The sequence below is a fragment of the Bos javanicus genome, chromosome X (assembly GCF_032452875.1).
Source record: "Bos javanicus breed banteng chromosome X, ARS-OSU_banteng_1.0, whole genome shotgun sequence".
Classification (NCBI taxonomy): Eukaryota; Metazoa; Chordata; class Mammalia; order Artiodactyla; family Bovidae; genus Bos; species Bos javanicus.
The window spans coordinates 58,848,145-58,866,582 of record NC_083897.1 but is presented as its reverse complement, the minus strand read 5'-3'; the positions used below and the strand labels follow the sequence as shown (position 1 = coordinate 58,866,582).

The 18,438-nt window shown below is 43.1% G+C and overlaps 1 protein-coding gene across 3 annotated transcripts in view; it reads left to right on the top strand.

Moving 5' to 3' along the window:
* Positions 1 to 18,438, top strand: part of COL4A6 (collagen type IV alpha 6 chain) — a 338,917-nt gene that overhangs the window by 143,960 nt on the left and 176,519 nt on the right. For all 3 annotated transcript variants that reach the window (XM_061409397.1, XM_061409398.1, XM_061409395.1), the window contains exon 3: positions 8,026 to 8,109. In XM_061409397.1, coding sequence (XP_061265381.1) covers positions 8,026 to 8,109 — 84 coding nt within the window. The remainder of the gene's footprint in view (positions 1 to 8,025; positions 8,110 to 18,438) is intronic.

Genomic DNA, 18,438 nt, shown 5'->3' with positions numbered 1-18,438 from the left:
TTACTTACTGAAATGGATGTATATCTTTTTATTATTACTAATGAAAACTACCCAGTAATCAAAGAATGAATTTTTTTTCTCCAGAACTTTCCCATGAGTTATTCACCATTTCAGACAATCACTACACTAATAGCAACTCCAATTGTAGTACTTGAATCAGCAATACCACATTCCAGAATCATTCTGCTTCAGCAGACGGTAACATTCCTGATGATTCTGCATCTAGCTGTGGGCCTCTGATGACTTCATTACATCTTCTAATAAAGCCATGTATGAGCATTTACATATGAAAATACATATTGTTTCATTATAAATGACTTTTTTGTTGAAGTGCAATTGCTTTATCATGTTGTGTTACTTTCTGCTCAACAAAGTGAATCAGCTATATGTATATCCCCTCCGTCTTGAGCCTTATAGATGACTTTTGTTTTTTCTTTGCAATATAATTATGGCATAATAGGTGCTTTTCAAATTATTGCTTCAGATCAGATCAGATCAGTCGCTCAGTCATGTCCGACTCTTTGCAACCCCATGAATCTCAGCATGCCAGGCCTCCCTGTCCATCACCAACTCCCGGAGTTCACTCAGATTCACATCCATCGAGTCAGTGATGCCATCCAGCCATCTCATCCTCTGTCGTCCCCTTCTCCTCCTGCCCCCAATCCCTCCCAGCATCAGAGTCTTTTCCAATGAGTCAACTCTTCACATGAGGTGGCCAAAGTACTGGAGTTTCAGCTTTAGCATCATTCCTTCCAAAGAAATCCCAGGGCTGATCTCCTTCAGAATGGACTGGTTGGATCTCCTTGCAGTCCAAGGGACTCTCAAGAGTCTTCTCCAACACCACAGTTCAAAAGCTTCAATTCTTCGGCACTCAGCCTTCTTCACAGTCCAACTCTCACATCCACACATGACCACAGGAAAAACCATAGCCTTGACTAGATGAAGCTTTGTTGGCAAAGTAATGTCTCTGCTTTTGAATATGCTATCTAGATTGGTCATAACTTTCCTTCCAAGGAGTAAGCGTCTTTTAATTTCATGGCTGCAGTCACCATCTGTAGTGATTTTGGAGCCCAGAAAAATAAAGTCTGACACTGTTTCCACTGTTTCCCATCTATTTCCCATGAAGTGGTGGGACCGGATGCCATGATCTTTGTTTTCTGAATGTTGAGCTTTAAGCCAACTTTTTCACTCTCCACTTTCACTTTCATCAAGAGGCTTTTTAGTTCCTCTTCACTTTCTGCCATAAGGGTGGTGTCATCTGCATATCTGAGGTTATTGATATTTCTCCCGGCAATCTTGATTCCAGTTTTTGTTTCTTCCAGTCTAGCGTTTCTCATGATGTACTCTGCATATAAGTGAAATACACACGGTGACACTATACAGCCTTGACAAACTCCTTTTCCTATTTGGAACCAGTCTGTTGTTCCATGTCCAGTTCCAACTGTTGCTTCCTGACCTGCATACAAATTTCTCAAGAGGCAGATCAGGTGGTCTGGTATTCCCATCTCTTTCAGAATTTTCCACAGTTGATTGTGATCCACACAGTCAAAGGCTTTGGCATAGTCAATAAAGCAGAAATAGATGTTTTTCTGGAACTCTCTTTCTTTTTCCATGATCCAGCGGATGTTGGCAATTTGATCTCTGGTTCCTCTGCCTTTTCTAAAACCAGCTTGAACATCAGGAAGTTCACGGTTCACATATTGCTGAAGCCTGGCTTGGAGAATTTTGAGCATTACTTTACTAGTGTGTGAGATGAGTGCAATTGTGCAGTAATTTGAGCATTCTTTGGCATTGCCTTTCTTTGGGATAGGAATGAAAACTGACCTTTTCCAGTCCTGTGGCCACTGCTGAGTTTTCCAAATTTGCTGGCATATTGAGTGCAGCACTTTCAGAGCATCATCTTTCGGGATTTGGAATAGCTCAACTGGAATTCCATCACCTCCACTAGCTTTGTTCGTAGTGATGCTTTCTAAGGCCCACTTGACTTCACGTTCCAGGATGTCTGGCTCTAGGTGAGTGATCACACCATCGTGATTATCTGGGTTGTGAAGATCTTTTTTGTACAGTTCTTCTGTGTATTCTTGCCACCTCTTCTTAATATCTTCTGGTTCTGTTAGGTCCATACCATTTCTGTCCTTTATCGAGCTCATCTTTGCATGAAATGTTCCTTTGGTATCTCTGATTTTCTTGAAGAGATCTCTAGTCTTTCCCATTCTGTTGTTTTCCTCTATTTCTTTGCATTGATCACTGAAGAAGGCTTTCTTATCTCTTCTTGCTATTCTTTGGAACTCTGCATTCAGATGTTTATATCTTTCCTTTTCTCCTTTGCTTTTCACTTCTCTTCTTTTCACAGCTATTTGTAAGGCCTCCCCAGACAGCCATTTTGCTTTTTGCATTTCTTTTCTATGGGAATGGTCTTGATCCCTGTCTCCTGTACAATGTCACGAACCTCATTCCATAGTTCATCAGGCACTCTATCTATCAGATCTAGGCCCTTAAATCTATTTCTCACTTCCACTGTATAATCATAAGGGATTTGATTTAGGTCATACCTGAATGGTCTAGTGGTTTTCCCTACTTTCTTCAATTTAAGTCTGAATTTGGCAATAAGGAGTTCATGATCTGAGCCACAGTCAGCTCCTGGTCTTGTTTTTGCTGACTGTATAGAGCTTCTCCATCTTTGGCTGCAAAGAGTATAATCAATCTGATTTCGGTGTTGACCATCTGGTGATGTCCATGAATACAGTCTTCTCTTATGTTGTTGGAAGAGGGTGTTTGTTATGACCAGTGCATTTTCGTGGCAAAACTCTATTAGTCTTTGCCCTGCTTCATTCCGTATTCCAAGCAAATTTGCCTGTTACTCCAGGTGTTTCTTGACTTCCTACTTTTACATTCCAGTCCCCTATAATGAAAAGGACATCTTTTTTGGGTGTTAGTTCTAGAAGGTCTTGTAGGTCTTCATAGGACTGTACAACTTCAGCTTCTTCAGTGTGACTGGTCGGGGCATAGACTTGGATTACCCTGATATTGAATGGTTTGCCTTGGAAGTGAACAGAGATCATTCTGTCGTTTTTGAGATTGCATCCAAGTACTGCATTTTGGACTCCTTTTTTGACCATGATGGCCACTCCATTTCTTCTGAGGGATTCCTGCCCACAGTAGTAGATATAATGGTCATCTGAGTTAAATTCACCCATTCCAGTCCATTTCAGTTCACTGATTCCTAGAATGTCGACATTCACTCTTGCCATCTCTTGTTTGACCACTTCCAATTTGCCTTGATTCATGGACCTGACATTCCAGGTTCCTATGCACTATTGCTCTTTACAGCATCGGCCCTTGCTTCTATCACCAGTCACATCCACAACTGGGTATTGTTTTTGCTTTGGCTCCGTCCCTTCATTCTTTCTGGAGTTATTTCTCCACTGATCTCCAGTAGCATATTGGGCACCTACTGACCTGGGGAGTTTCTCTTTCAGTATCCTATCATTTTGCCTTTTCATACTGTTAATGGGGTTCTGAAGGCAAGAATACTGAAGTGGTTTGCCATTCCCTTCTCCAGTGGACCACATTCTGTCAAATTTCTCCACCATGACCTGCCCGTCTTGGGTTGCCCCACGGGCATGGCTTAGTTTCATTGAGTTAGGCAAGGCTGTGGTCCTACTGTGATTAGATTGACTAGTTTTCTGTGAGTATGGTTTCAGTGTGTTTGCCATCTGATGCCCTCTTGCAACACTTACCGTCTTATTTGGGTTTCTCTTACCTTGGGCATGGGGTATCTCTTCACGGCTGCTCCAGCAAAGCGCAGCCATTGCTCCTTACCTTGGACGAGGGGTATCTCCTCACCGCCGCCCTTCCTGACCTTCAATGTGGGATAGCTCCTCTAGGCCCTCCTGCGCCCGCACAGCCACGGCTCCTTGGACATGGGATTGGTCCTCCTGGCCACTGCCCCTGGCCTTGGTCCTGCGGTTGCTCCTCCCCACCGCCGCCCTTGGCCTCAGGCTTAGGGGCGTGGGGTATCTCCTCCCAGCCGCCGCCCCTGACCTCGGTCGTGGGGTAACTCCTCTCGTCGCCGCCCCCGTCCTCGGGCATGGGTTGCTCCTCCCGGCCGCCGCCCCTGGCCTTGGGCATGGGGGCGTGGGGTAGGTCCTCCCAGCCATCACCCCTGACCTCAGACGCAGGGTAACTCCTCTCATCACCACCCCCGACCTCGGACGCTGGTTATTTCCTCTCAGCCGCACCACCCCCCCACCCCCGACCTCAGATGCGGGGTAGCTCCTCTCGGCCGTTCCTGCGCCGTCGCAGTCTGGTACTCTCCACTGCTGCGCCCGACCTCGGACGTGGGGCGGCTCCTCTCAGCCACGCCATGGCATGCTGTCGCAGCCGCCTGCGCCATGCTTACATCTTCATTATAACTTATTCCTATGATTTTCTTTCCATGAATCAAGAAAGAATGATAAATACTTATAATAAAATATGGTGTGCTGCTAATGCAGAACAGTATGGAGATTCCTTAAGAAAGTAGGACTAAAACTACCATATGACGCAGCAGTCCCACTACTGGGCATATACCCTGAAGAAATCATAATTGAAAAAACACGTGTACCTCTGTGTTCATTGCCGCACTATTTACAATAGTGAGGACTTGGAAGTAACCTAGATGTGCATCAACGGATGAATAGATAAGGAAGTTGTGGTCCATATGTGCAATAGGATATTACTTAGCTACAAAAAGTAACACATTTGAGTCAGTTCTAATGAGGTGGATGAACCTAGAGCCTATTATACAAAGTGAAGTAAGTCAGAAAGAGAAAGACAAATGTCATATATTAATGCATGTATACAGAATCTAGAAAGATAGTACTGATAACCCTACTTGCAGGGCAGCACAGGAGACACGGGCATAAAGAACAGACTTTTGGACTATGTGGGAGAAGGAGAGGGTGTGATAATTTGAGAGAATAGCATTGAAACACATACATTACCATATGGAAAACAGATAGCCAGTGGGAATTTGCTGTATGACACAGGGAACCCAAAGCTAGAGCTCTGTAACAGCCTAGAGGGGTGGGATGGGGAGGCAGGTGGTTTCAAGAGGGAGGGGACCTATGTATACCTATGGCCAATTCATGTTGGTGGATGGCAGAAACCATCACAGTGTTGTAAAGTAATTGTCCTCTAGTTAAAAATTTAATAATAAATAAATAAATAATGATGTGCTCGTCTGATAGAGTTAAGACCCAGTGTCTTCAGGGATCTCTCAGGGCCTTTCCGGTTCTAATTTTCTGTGGCTATAAGAAGTGGTTGGATTTTAAGAGAGGGAGAGAGCATTCCATGATGGGAATGACACCAGTGATGTAGCCTGGTTTAGCAGGGGTTAGCATGTCCACAGACAAGCCAGGATAGGGCAGAGACTTCCTCTGTGCTTGATCTTGCCGTGTTCCCTGGAAGCCACTCCTTTTATTCCCTCCACCCCTCAATGTAACTGAAGACTCCTGCGGGAACTGCCAGGGCCAGCATTACAGGAAATTGCCTTGTGGCCAGTGGGGCTTCTCTGGTTACTTTCCTCAGTGACAGAAGACAGTGACGGCTTCCTGTCTGTTAGCTGGGTGTTTTTGCCTCCTTGTTCTGCCAAGTTCCTAAGAAACCTTAGCTTCTGCTCCTTACATTTTTGTTCAGCTCCTGTTATTGGGATTTCCCCCCACTGTCTTGTCCAGCTCCCTTGCCTCCAGCCTCCTTGCTCCATACTAGAGATCTGAAAACTTTGGGTCCATAGTAGACAAATGTTATGGGACATATAAAGGGCAATGCTTGAAATTAGGCCATAGCTACAAACAGATAGCACTTCAACTTTGGCAATGCCTGTTGAGTCCACTCCCTTGAAAGTGATGAATGTATTATCTGGTTACATACTGGTTTTATTTTCTTCTTACTAATTATGTGTGTTCATTGAAGACTACTTGGAAAATACAGAACTATATGGAAAAGCCAATAGAAATGATCCATTATCCCAGGAAATATAGTACTCAACATTAGACAAAGGGAGCACAGCATCAGTGAGGATTCAGTTCAGTGTTGCTGTCTCCCTATTCTCTATTCCATCCCAGCCTGCAGCTTCTGCCTCCCACGGCACCTCTTGATCTCACCCTTATGAAAACTTGCCTGTCCTGTATACCATAAAGTGGAGGGCAAACTGGAAAGCGTACAATAGCACTTACCATGTCAAAGGCATAGGAGAGAGATAAAAATATCTCATATCAGGAAGGTGTTTGGAATCTAAAATAGCAATATTTTGTCATAGCTCTGCCATCACTACCTTATTACCGAGGTGTTGTGGTGATAAAGGGTTGCGGGAATGTCTAAAGAGATAAGAGACCATCTGAGAAATTCACAGTGCTCCCTGGGAAGCAGGAAAAGGCTCACAGTACAAAGAGGCAAGAATGATTAAGTGTGAGGCTGGCTCATAAATATGCCTTTCTCTTTTGAAAAAAAAAAAAAAAACAGCCAACATTAAACAAAAAAAAAAGTTGGATGATACTAAATCCATCCCAGAGATAAAGTTCTTATTTCAGATAATAGTTAGAATTTATGTTTTGCTTTTTCCCCAAGGTGGATAGGGTCAGAATGGCAGTTTCCTGATTTGGGTGTCTTTGCACTGAGACAGAAGACTTAGAAAACACTAAGACATAAGGATTAAGATCAAGGCATTGAAGTCAAGCAGACCTGTGTTCAAATTCCAGCTCCATGAGGTCATCAAACATTTGTCACATTGGGAATGCAATGTTGGACAGCACAGATAAGGTCCCTACTTACACGGAGCTTACATTCTAATGGGGAGAGACAGAATGTTTAATGTTGAAAGGTAGCATTGTGGTATGATTGGAAGGAACTAGGGGCCGCTTGGGGTTGAGTGGCAAGGAAAGGACTCTCTGAGAACAGACAGTTGAACTGAGACTTGGGTGATAAAAAGTGGCCAGCTATCAAAAACATCTCCGGGAAGAGCATTCCAGGCAGAAGTGACAACTGGGGCAAAGGCCCTGAGGCAGAACAGGTGAATGGATTGAATACCACTGTGACTGAAGCAGAGTGAGCCAGGGAGAGAGCAGAGGAGAAGAAAGCAGAGAGGGTCAGCACCTGGCAGGTCATGTAGTGGGCAGGGGCTTGTAGAAATTCAGCTAGTAATCATTATCATCATAAAGCAAAGAAGGAAAAGGAAAGTTGGCGAGTTTGAGGGGATACTGTACAATATCACCTCAGGAACTTGGATCTGACTAACTGGGCCCCGGGGCGTCACTGTAAGGTTTGAATGCTGTGCTGAAAGTGGGGCCTGAAGAAAACAATTCTGAAGGCAGAGTGCAAGGTGGGCACTTTCTTCTACCATTACATTGCTGGCAGTTGAATTTCTCTCAAGTTCTCTGCTACAGCCACTGCTTTCTCAGTGAGTGCAAGGATATATGTCCAGTGGGACACAGGGTATGTCTAGAGTCTATTTCCAGCCCCATATAGAGAAATGCTTTTGTATTTTATGACTGGAATGTCTACCGATGAGCGAGTATTTAAGCCACAGTTCCCCAACCAGCTATCAAACTGGCTCTTTAATGAGGTATGTTGTGGTTTGGTTGCTAAGTCATGTCTGACTCTTTGCAACCCCATGGACTATAGTCCGCCAGGCTCCTCCATCCATGGAATTTTCCAGGCAAGAATACCGGAGTGGGTGGATAACCATCTCCTTCTCCAGGGGATCTTCCCGACCCAGGAACTGAACCCACATCTCTTGCATTGGCAGAAGGATTTTTTACCACTCAGCCATCTGGGAAGCCTTAGTGAGGCTTAGACGTGACCTAAAAGGGTGCTTGCTTAAGATGACTTTTTATTTCATGTGACTCATGACGCCATCAAGTGAGATGATTAAGCTGCTCTGATTTATTTGGTTAGTAGGAGTGTGGCCGCGGATTATGCTCCCTGGGCAGCATTGCTTTTTGCTTCACATGGTGCACTAACTTTTTTTTATTTTCTTTTTAATAGGGAGAGAAGAAGCCCTATGGGAAGCCATGTGGGGGCCAAGACTGCAGTGGGGGCTGTAAGTGCTCTCCTGAGAAAGGAGCCAGAGTAAGTTGCTGCTTTCATTGTTGAAAGACAAATAGTCACAGGAGCCGATTTCTGAAGTGTGTATGTTTTCTTTAGAATTAAACTGCTTAGAATTTACTCTTGTGACCTCACGGAGCAAGCAAAGTGATGAGGACCAGCTGGAAGGAGCTTTGCGAACTAATGATAGACAGAACTAGATCGGTCAATCTCTGAGGGATCGTGAAGAGGTTTCTTTCATTGACTCAATGCCAAGGTTTCCTCCAGGTTTCATCTGGACTGTTTCCAAAAGGCAATTAGGTTGTGCATATTATGATATGTTTGTAGATACATGTAAATTCCCATAGCTCATTTATATCCACTTGGTCCTTCCCTACCACTCTGGGGAACAAGTGGTCTGATTGTTATCTCCAGACTAGGGATGTGATTCATCCAAAATCAAGGGTATAGGGTAGCCATAAAGTCTAAAAATAGAGGTGACTATACATAAAGAATGATTTATAGCTATTATGTTAAGGCATGGGACATGTTGCATAACATTATGTGATTTATTCAATACATTGTCCTTTAATAGCCATGCCCAGTTCAAACTGTTGTGCAGATTGCAATGAACACAGTGCCTTGACACAGCATTTCTATCAATCCTCTATGCATATGTGATGTATTGCCCTGGGTGACTTGTATTTTTGATTTGCACTGAAAAAACCTGCATCTTCAGTATAACTCAGCCAAAGGATTCAAGGGGCTTCAATCTATAAAACAATAAAATCCAATCTATTAGTATGTTTTCTGAATTTATGGCCACCCTGTAGAATTCAGATCTTCTGACTTCCAGCATTGTATCTGCACTCTCATCACACTCAAACAAGCCTAAGAGCTTATATTGTCAAAGAAAAGTAGCATTAATAGGTCAACCAAACCCTCAAAAACAGCTGAACAGAGAACAGAGTGACCGCTCCACCTCCTCTTTCATTATCTTCCATTTGCAGGAAAGTGAAATGTCAAAGTCTGCCAGAATTTGAAGGAAAAGTATAAAAAGCCATCTCTAAATCAAAACGGGCCAGACCTATTGTATAGTAAAGGCACAGACTCAGAGAATCATAAAATATCAGAAAGGGAAGATATCTTCATGAGCTTCTCATCTTAACCACAGTTTGTATAGAGGAAATAGACTCTGAGAAGGAAGATGACTTCCCAGGGTCACACAGCAAATTGATGACAGATTCAGACTATTACCTGGGTCTTTTGATTTCTCACCTATTTACTTTACCCACTGCTGTCTCCCAGGAAGTCTTGTTCACTCTAGTCACTGAGGCCCACGTTCTTGCCTCTGATCTACAATCAGGGAACACTTTGGAAAAAAATAGTAATTCTACAACAAATATGTGAATACGTTCTTAAACAACAGCAAGCAACACAGACAAAGCAACATCTTCCTTGATGTTCTCGCAGTCCCACAATTGTCTTTCTGGTCTTTCCTGTGTGTGATCATAGATATATATGAATATGTATAAAAATATTGGGTTGGCCAAAAAGTTCATTCAAGTTTTCCTATACGATCTTATGGAAAAACTGGAATGAACTTTTTTGGCTAACTCAATAGTTTCATTTTCTGTTTTTCTCCAAAATATAATGGTATGTGTATATTCTGTGCTTTTTTCATTTGTTTGTTTGGTCAAATGATATATCCTTAAGATCTTTTTCCTCTACCCTGCAGTTTAATCTAGCCATTACTCTTTTGGTGAACACTTATTGTTTCCAAATTTCTGCTATTTTAAAAAATGAAAGTGCTGCAGTGGAAATCCATGAACAGGCCTCCTTGTACTCATTTTTAATATAGATACAAAGGATCAGAATTACTAGATATAAGGGCAATGAGCATTTTAAATTTTCAAAGCTACAAGTACCCTACAGATTACCTATTCTAGTTTATTTACACTCTGTCAGCATTGTTGTTCAAGAGTGTCGAAGTTTCTGTACCCTTCCCAGCACTTGACATTTTTGCTAATATGGGTGAAAATCATTCTAATTCCCAGACTATATAAAAGCTTAAGCATCTTTTCACATATTCATTGCATGTTTGTATCTCTTATGTGAATTTTCTGGACATATCCTCTCCCTATTTTCCTAAGGGGTGATTCTTATGGATTTATTTTACCCCTGCAAAGATATAGCAAATAAAAATGGCTCAAGTGGAAGCAGATGAGATTTGAAGTTTGACACAGAAGGGCATTTCCTGATGGATTGTGGGGGGTAGGAAGTTGCTCGAACCCTGAGAAACTGAGAAATAGTTCTGAACTGTTGGTGGGGTTGGGGAGAATTTAAAAGTAGAAATTCTTGTATATTCTGAACAGAGGTCAGTCCTACACCAGGCGAACATGCTTATGATGACCTCATTGTTTCACCCCTGGCTGAGATTTTGATCTTTGAAGATGGAAGGCAGTGGATTTCCTCTGTGAGGAACTCTCATCTGGATTCCAAACATCTGGGGCCCTAATCTGGCTTTTCCTTTGAAAACATGAGTGGTTGAAGGGGCGTGGGACAGAGAAAAATAGAATATCATTGCATAGACTTTTTTCTTCAATATTTAAAACACTCGATATCCACACAGTCAAATATGTTCCTAAAAGTTTATTTGTGAAAGCCTGAAGTTTCTGGGAATGTTTGTTGAGGTTCGTGAACTAAACCAAACTGTATTTCTTGAGTCAAGAGCATGGATGTCCTATTTCCCAAGGAGACCAAGAGGGCACCACACGTGGGGCCGATCCAGAGCACATGGGTGCTTGAAGCTGCCCGAGCAGCCAGGTCTTTTTACTCATCCTCCCTACCCTCCTGCGTTCCCAGGGCCAAGCAGGATTGTTTAAACTAGCCCCACAACCGTTGACCCTGCAGGGCAGCCCCTCAGTACCCCTTTTGTGCAGATGTCAGAAAGATTTGAGACTGTTTTCCTTAGCCAAGAAGAGGGCCCCATTTGGATTTCAAGCTGTTCCTCTCAAGCTCTGTGGGTTGGGAGTGGAACGGAATGTTGGGTCATCCCTAAGATATGCCACAGCCCTTGGCGGGCCTGCCTCCTGCCTTGGGGAGACATTAAGCGCATAGCTTGCTGGGCAGTGTGTATTTTTTCTTTGCCAAAGGCCTCTTGAACTGACTAAGACATTTACACAACACCTAGCACTTCTGTGTGACTAGGATCCAACTCTTTGGGGCTTAAGTCATCTCAAACTGATTTCTTGAAGGTATGCTCTACCTGTAAAAAGTCCTTGCCCAATGTTGCCGTGCCACTTTGTACTTTCCAATGCATCTTTTTCTCAGGGTCTGTATCATAATCTGTATGCAACAAATAAGCTGTTAAGTGACTTGTCCAAGGTCACTAGCCTGTCGGTGGCTAAATCAGCCTACTTTAGGAGAATGGCAACTTTTTTTTTTTTTTCTTTTTGGCTGTACAAGATCTTAGTTCCCTGACCAAAAATCAAACCCATGCCCCCTGTAGTGGAAGCGCGGAGTCTTAACCACTGGACCACCAAGGAGGTCCCGAAAATGGCAAAGTTAAAAATGACATGCCTGGTAATGTTACATAAAGATGCTCTCCCCATCTCCCCTGGACATTTAAATTTGGGTTTAATCTTTGACTTCCAGCTTTCTTTCTTGGGGGTAAGTGTTTTTATCTGGAAGAAACATTCTTTTTTTCCCCATATTTTATTTTTTAAAACCTTTTTATTTTGTATTGGGGTATAGCCGATTAACAATGCTGTGATAGTTTCAGGTGGACAGCAAAGGGACTCAGCCATACATATACATGTATCCATTCTTCCCTAAACTCCCCTCCCATCCAGGCTGCCACATAACATTGAGCAGAGTTCGCTGTGCTATACAGTATGTCCTTGTTGCTTATCCATTTTAAATATAGCACTCTGTATGTGTCCATCCCAAACTCCCTAACTATCCCTTCTCCCAAGCAACCATAAGCTCATTCTATAAGTCTGTGAGTCTCTTTCTGTTTTGTAAATTCATTTGTATCATTTCTTTTTAGATTCCACATATAAGGGATGTCATATGATATGAAAGAAACATTCTTTTGAGTTGTATTTTTTTTTCTTCTGCCATTGGATTGATCAAATCATTGTACGTTGACATTTCCATCCCTTGCCCTTTTTTCCCTCCTGGATTTGAAAGCTGTCCCTGCATTATACTCCATCAGTGTGTTTTCTGAGGTGGGAGCAGGCAGGACTGCTGGTTTTATTCTAAGCCTACTATTCCTTACTAACATTTCGGAATTTTCCATTTTAACAGTGTTCTGGTGTTTGCGTACAGAGTGGGGAGCTCCTACTTATCCGTGCCACCTAAGGGTGCATTATTGCAGAAAATCTCAAACTATGGGAAATGTTTGGATGCCCCCAGATAAGGGCTGTTGGCTCCTCTTTTTTGGCCGGGGAAGCTGTGTCCTAGCTAGAGAGCTGATGCGGCTAGCCTGAGTTTCACGTGAAACAGCCCAGGTTTCTTAATTCTTTATCTCTGGCTTGCATCATGCTGCTTCTTTGGCACGAAGTGTGTTTCCCATGGATTCCAGAGCTCAGATGCATTCACCACCAGCCCTTAAATTTACTCTCCTCCTGCAAACAGCTGGCGTTCCCTGTGTCAGCTGACTGGTGCCATGGCTACCGAGAGGCTGTTTCTTTTTTTTTTTTTTCCCCTGAATCAGGGCTTTGCTGTGCACATCTTTCCTTTCTCTCTGGGTGCCCTCCCCCACACCCATGCCCCGACTCACTATTACAACAGACACCGTGGTCCTTAACCTCTGTGGGTCCAAAGCGACAGCAATTCATGTGCATGACCTCCTGGGGTGGCCAGACCTTGTTCCAGTTACCTGCGCTCAGACATCTTGCCTTCATTGCCCACTGACTCCTCATCCTTGTGCAGGCCGGCCTCACTGCTCACACTGGTCACCACTAACCTGCCTGTTGCCAAAAACAATGGATGTTTTTCATTCTTATCTTCTTTGACTTCTCTGCTGCATGAGACACCTCCTTCTTTCCTGAAACACTCTGTGCCCTTGGATGTCATCATGCTTTACTCTCCCGGTTCTTCCCTATTCCGACTGGAACTCCCCAAGGTTCTATCTTCATCCTACTTCTTTTCTCAATGTAGCTCTCTCCTAGGAAAAGTGAAAGTGTTAGTCACTCAGTCATGTCCGACTCTTTGCAACCCCATGGACTGTAGCCCACCAGGCTCCTCTGTCCATGGGGATTCTCCAGGCAAGAATACTGGAGTGGGTTGCCATTCCCTTCTCCAGGGATTTCAGCTACCACCCATACAATGATAGATATTCAGTCTCTAGCTCTAGCTCAGACCTTTATCCATAGCTTCAGGTCAGCACTGTCAGTTTCTTGCTGGATATCTCTGCTTAGAGTTTCACTGGCACCATAAACATGTATCACACAGAATTCAACCAGTAACCCCCACCAGACATGATACTTCCTAAGTCCTACCTATTTCTTCCCCATCTCAGTGCATGGCCCCACCAAGCACTCCATTGCTCAAGCTGGAAATCCCAGAACCATTCTTATCTTCTTTTTCTTTCCCCTACTATCACCTCCATTTCATCATCAAATCCCATCTATTTATCTTTCTAAATCAAGCTCAGAAAATCCATCCACGTTTCTCCATACCTATTTCTTCAATCCAGAGCTATATAGTTTCTTGCCTGAGTTCCCATAATGGCCTCCAGACTGCTCTCCCACCCTCCAGTCCCACTGTTTCCCATCCATTTGTACTCTGCTGTCATCATCTTTCTAAAACATAAATATGATCATGAAAATCTTGCTTAAAATCTCTCAATGGCTCCCCATAGATCCCACAATAAAATCTTAACTCTAGCAGGCTTATCAAGTCCTCCATGGCAGGCCCTTGACTTCTCTTCAGCATTCTCTTTCATCACAAGGAGCCTCCCTCTTCAGAAAAAGAAACAAGACAAAACCATACACAAAAATGGACTATTTACAGTCTATAGTACCTGCTATGTTATTTAATGTGCTCCAGGTTTTATACCTGCCACTCCCTTTACATGTCATTCTACTTTGTATGTGCTTCCACTAGCTCTATCTTTTCTCTGCTGACTTGCTTCTATCTACCCATCCTTTGAAACTGAACAGACTTCACCTCTGGAGAAGCTCTCCATGATAAACGGTTATCCACTCTTCTCATCCTGAACTGCAGCAATCTAGTGATTTGTCTGCTCTCCGTTATCTTTATGAACTCCTTAAGGGAAAAGACTTGGTGTCCTTAGACTCTGCAGGGGCAGTAGGCGCTTACAAACTGTTTCACAAAGGTCTGACCAACCAACCAGCCAATTTGTTTGGGTATGGTTCCAGCCTTGCTCATCTGAATTAGCTCTTAAGTTGCTATGAAGTAGATGAGAGTCTCTTCTAGGGAGGAATCCATTCTGCTAAAAGAAGGCAGAGAGCCAGGGCAGTCATTTCCATATCTCTTCTCAGTCCTGTTCACTGTAAGCTGTTCACTGCAGCTCCTTCCCACACTCTGGTTCCCATAGCCTGCTTTGGGATTCTGCTCTACCTAACTCCTCTGGGTTTTTGACCTTGACTGCTTCTTCTGCCTGATTGCTTCTTTCTCTGTGTCTAGCAATGCCAGAGACTTGGCAAAATGCTGTTGTTTAACTACCAGCAATTCATTCTTTTTCCAAGGTGAGGACCTCTTTATGAATAATTGTGAGTAAAAGATAATCGCAAACTTTCGTTTTGACATTGCTTTCACCCTTCTCTCCACCAAACCTTTTGCTTACAGCCTCGTAGCCTTATGCAGTGTTAATGGTCTTCAGTTGCCCTTGCTCTTCCTTGTGGGGGTAACGGGAAAGTGTCTGTGCAGGGAAGTAACCACTGGGTGTTTAAAGGTAGGGGAGGGAGGTTAAAAAAAACCAAAAAAAAACCCAAAAAAACAAAGATCCCTGTGTATTTTAAATATAGTTATTTAGGTCAAGGATAATTGATGATAATGTTAAAAGTCAGTGTCTCTGCCCTGAGTCAAGATGCAGTCGTAGACCAGCAGATGTTTGTGGTTATCTTAATCCTCTCTTTGATCACACAGGGACAGTATAGGATTTATGGAATATATTATCTGTACTAGTGAGGGAGGCTTCTGTTAGAGAGGAGCCAAGGAGCTGGAGGAGGAGATAAATACACAGCTGTGGAGTCAAGGGCACTGCTTTAGATACCCAGAAACAGTGCCAGGCCTGAACTCTGCCAACTGGATGACATTAGGCTGGTGTTCCCCCCTCTCAGGGTCCCAGTTTAACCATCAATAAAGTGAGGGGTTTGGGCGGGGTGATCTCAAAGAACTCACCCGCTCTGATGATCCAAGTCAGACCCTGTATTACTGTACCGTGACAGTTCCTTGCCCCTAAAGTGTCTTATCGCATTTTCTAGTGTTGCAGTGAGATATGGAGGGCCATGTTTGACAGTGTTTTACCTTCTGGAGGGGTGTCTTGGCAGCTGCCTCAGACGGAAATCACTTGCCATGGCTTTTTACTTCAGACGCTGGAAGCGCCTAACAGCTGAAGTTGCTTCCCTGCAGGAATGCACTGTGCTCTCCTCCTTGGCCATCTGGCTGGTGTGATATGAAGAGACTCACAGGGATGTCGCCTTGCCACAACCTCCCCCGACTCCCGATATCTTCCCTGCCTGGCCAGTTTGCAATTCTAGCTTTAGAGACCCACTCCTTACGTGAAGCATGGCTGTATCTTTGCATTGCTTGAATCTGTTACATAGGCTTCTCTGATAAGAGGAGGCAAGCTTATCCTGAATACCTGGGGAGGAGCAGTGTGCACAAATCTTTAGGGACTTCTCAGTTTCCTTGTGCTGCCCTGTTCAGCCATATGTCAGAGACACTGGATATCAAGACATGGGTGAGCATCTCACCTGCCGATGTGTGACATGGTTTCTCCTCCTGGAGTCTGCCTTCCTCTTCCCTCCCCAGCCATATACAGGAAATCCCCTACACACAAGCAAGTTCCATTCCAAGAGTGCATTGTAAGTCCAATTTGTTCATAAGTCCAACAGAGTTAGCCTAGGTACCCAAAGAATACAATTGGCTATGTAGTGCTGTACTGTCATAGGTTAATTATACTTTTCACCCAAATAATACATAAAAAACAGATAAACATAAAAATAAAGAAAAAAATTTTAATCCTACAGTACAGTACTTTGAGAAGTACAGTAGAACAGTACAACAGCTGGCATACAGGGGGCTGGCATGGAGTGAACAGGGAAGAAGAGTTACTGACTAGAGGAGGGAGAGGAGGTGGGAGATGGTAGAGCTGAAGGATAGCCAGAAATAGAGATGGAGGGCAAGCTGCAATTTCACTTACACCTGATGCTGATGTATCTCACGTTTGCATTTTTGAAAGTTCACAACATGAAGGTTCATATGTAATGGATTTACTGTAATCCTCTCTCCTCTTCTTGCTGTTTTCTGATCTCTAACTTCCTTCTTTCTTCTTCCTGGCTTCCCTCCCTCTGGCTCTAGCATCGCTAGCTCTCCATCAGTCATTCTCATTTTCCCTACCATGGCCTCCTCACCTCAGTTACTTCCCTCTGCTTTCAGTTGCCTGGGCTTGCTTCCTGTGTCACCAGTCCCAGTTTTTTCTTCTATTGGAGCAGGCATGATAGTAGCAGGAGATGGGAAAGAGAGGCTGAGATGTACTTTACAGAGGAGTTGCACTTCTCCAGAGATTCTAAATCTCAAAATATGAATCAGTGGTCTCCAGAATTGGTGGGGGTGAGGGAAGAGGAGGTTGGCACAATCAGTCCACTGTAAAATCAGCATAAAAGAAAATATTATGACTCCTATTTCCATTTAAATTGAAAATGTCCAGAAAGAAACTAAGATTTGGATTTAAATGATTTAATTTATGTAAAGTGCTTAAAACAGTGTATAGTACACTGAGAGCTGTCTAAATATTAGCTATTATTATCACTACTATTCAGCCTTTCAAATATGTAATACACATATTGCCACTGGTACCCTCTGTTGCATATGCTTTGTAAGGTATTCTGAGGGAAGAATGGGAGCCCACAGGTGGAAGGGTTGACCCTGGGCCCCTTACTTTTTTTTTTTCCTGAATGTATACCAGATATATTGCTATCTCCTTGGGTCCAGGTAAGTGGATTTCTGGATTATACTGTCTAACTACATTAACCCTCACAAAATGGGCAAGTGGCTTAAGAAGATTCCTGCAAATAAGCCATGTGTTGAAGGTAATGCCAATAATGTAAGAACATGAAAATGGCAGCGCTCACATTTCTCTTACTCCTCGAATGGATTTTTCCATCAGCCTCACTGTGAGGGAAAACCCATGACAAGCTAATCATATGTGACAAGAAGTCAGCAAAAAAGTAATTCAGGGATAATCAAAAAGACTACATGAAATATGGATTTATGCTCATTGTCAGTAATGAAAGATCTTGCCCTAAGTGCATATGCTGCCTTGAAATATTAGCTAATAATATAATGAAAGTGAGAGTGAAGTCACTCAGTTGTGTCCGACTCTTTGCGACCCCGTGGACTCTAGCTCACCAGGCTCCTCCATCCATGGGATTCTCCAGGCAAGAATACTTGGGTGGGTTGCCATTTCCTTCTCCAGGGGATCTTCCCAACCCAGGGATCAAACCCAGGTCTCCCACATTGAAGGCAGACACTTTAACCTCTGATCCACCAAGGAACACATCACAATTAATAAGACATTTGACATACCATATATTTCATCTTTATCTCATTTTCTATTTATTGTGTGTGTTTCATAATATATATGTGTGTACATATATATATATATGCAGAATAGGACATGTATATAATTTATATAATTACTAATAATATAGTGTGTACACATATAAAGCATGCTATATTTTTTAACTGCAAAGCATGTAACCAGGAAGACAGCCATACAGCCAACTTTAGAGCCTCACCTTAACAACTGTATAGAAAATAAAGAAATGGGGATGTCAAGAGTTGGAAGAAGTGAGACAGCAAAGAAATTTTAAGATCATAAAATCTCAAACCTGGGAGACTGGATCCAAGCCCCAAGTGGCATATCATAGTTTATAAAAGGCTTTCCCAGCATGTACATGAATGCTCTTTCCCTCTCTTTAAATATGAAGACTTTTGGAAGAAGCCATTTCAGAGAGGTGAAAAGACTTTCCCAAGGTCCCTTGCGAGTAGCATAGCAGATTTGAATCAATTATTCTATCCCCCCTGCTTGGTGTTCTTTCTACCATGTCAAATGTCCTCTTAATTTCATGGCCGTAATCAGCTGAGCTCATCATAGCCAGATTGTTATGAATGGTA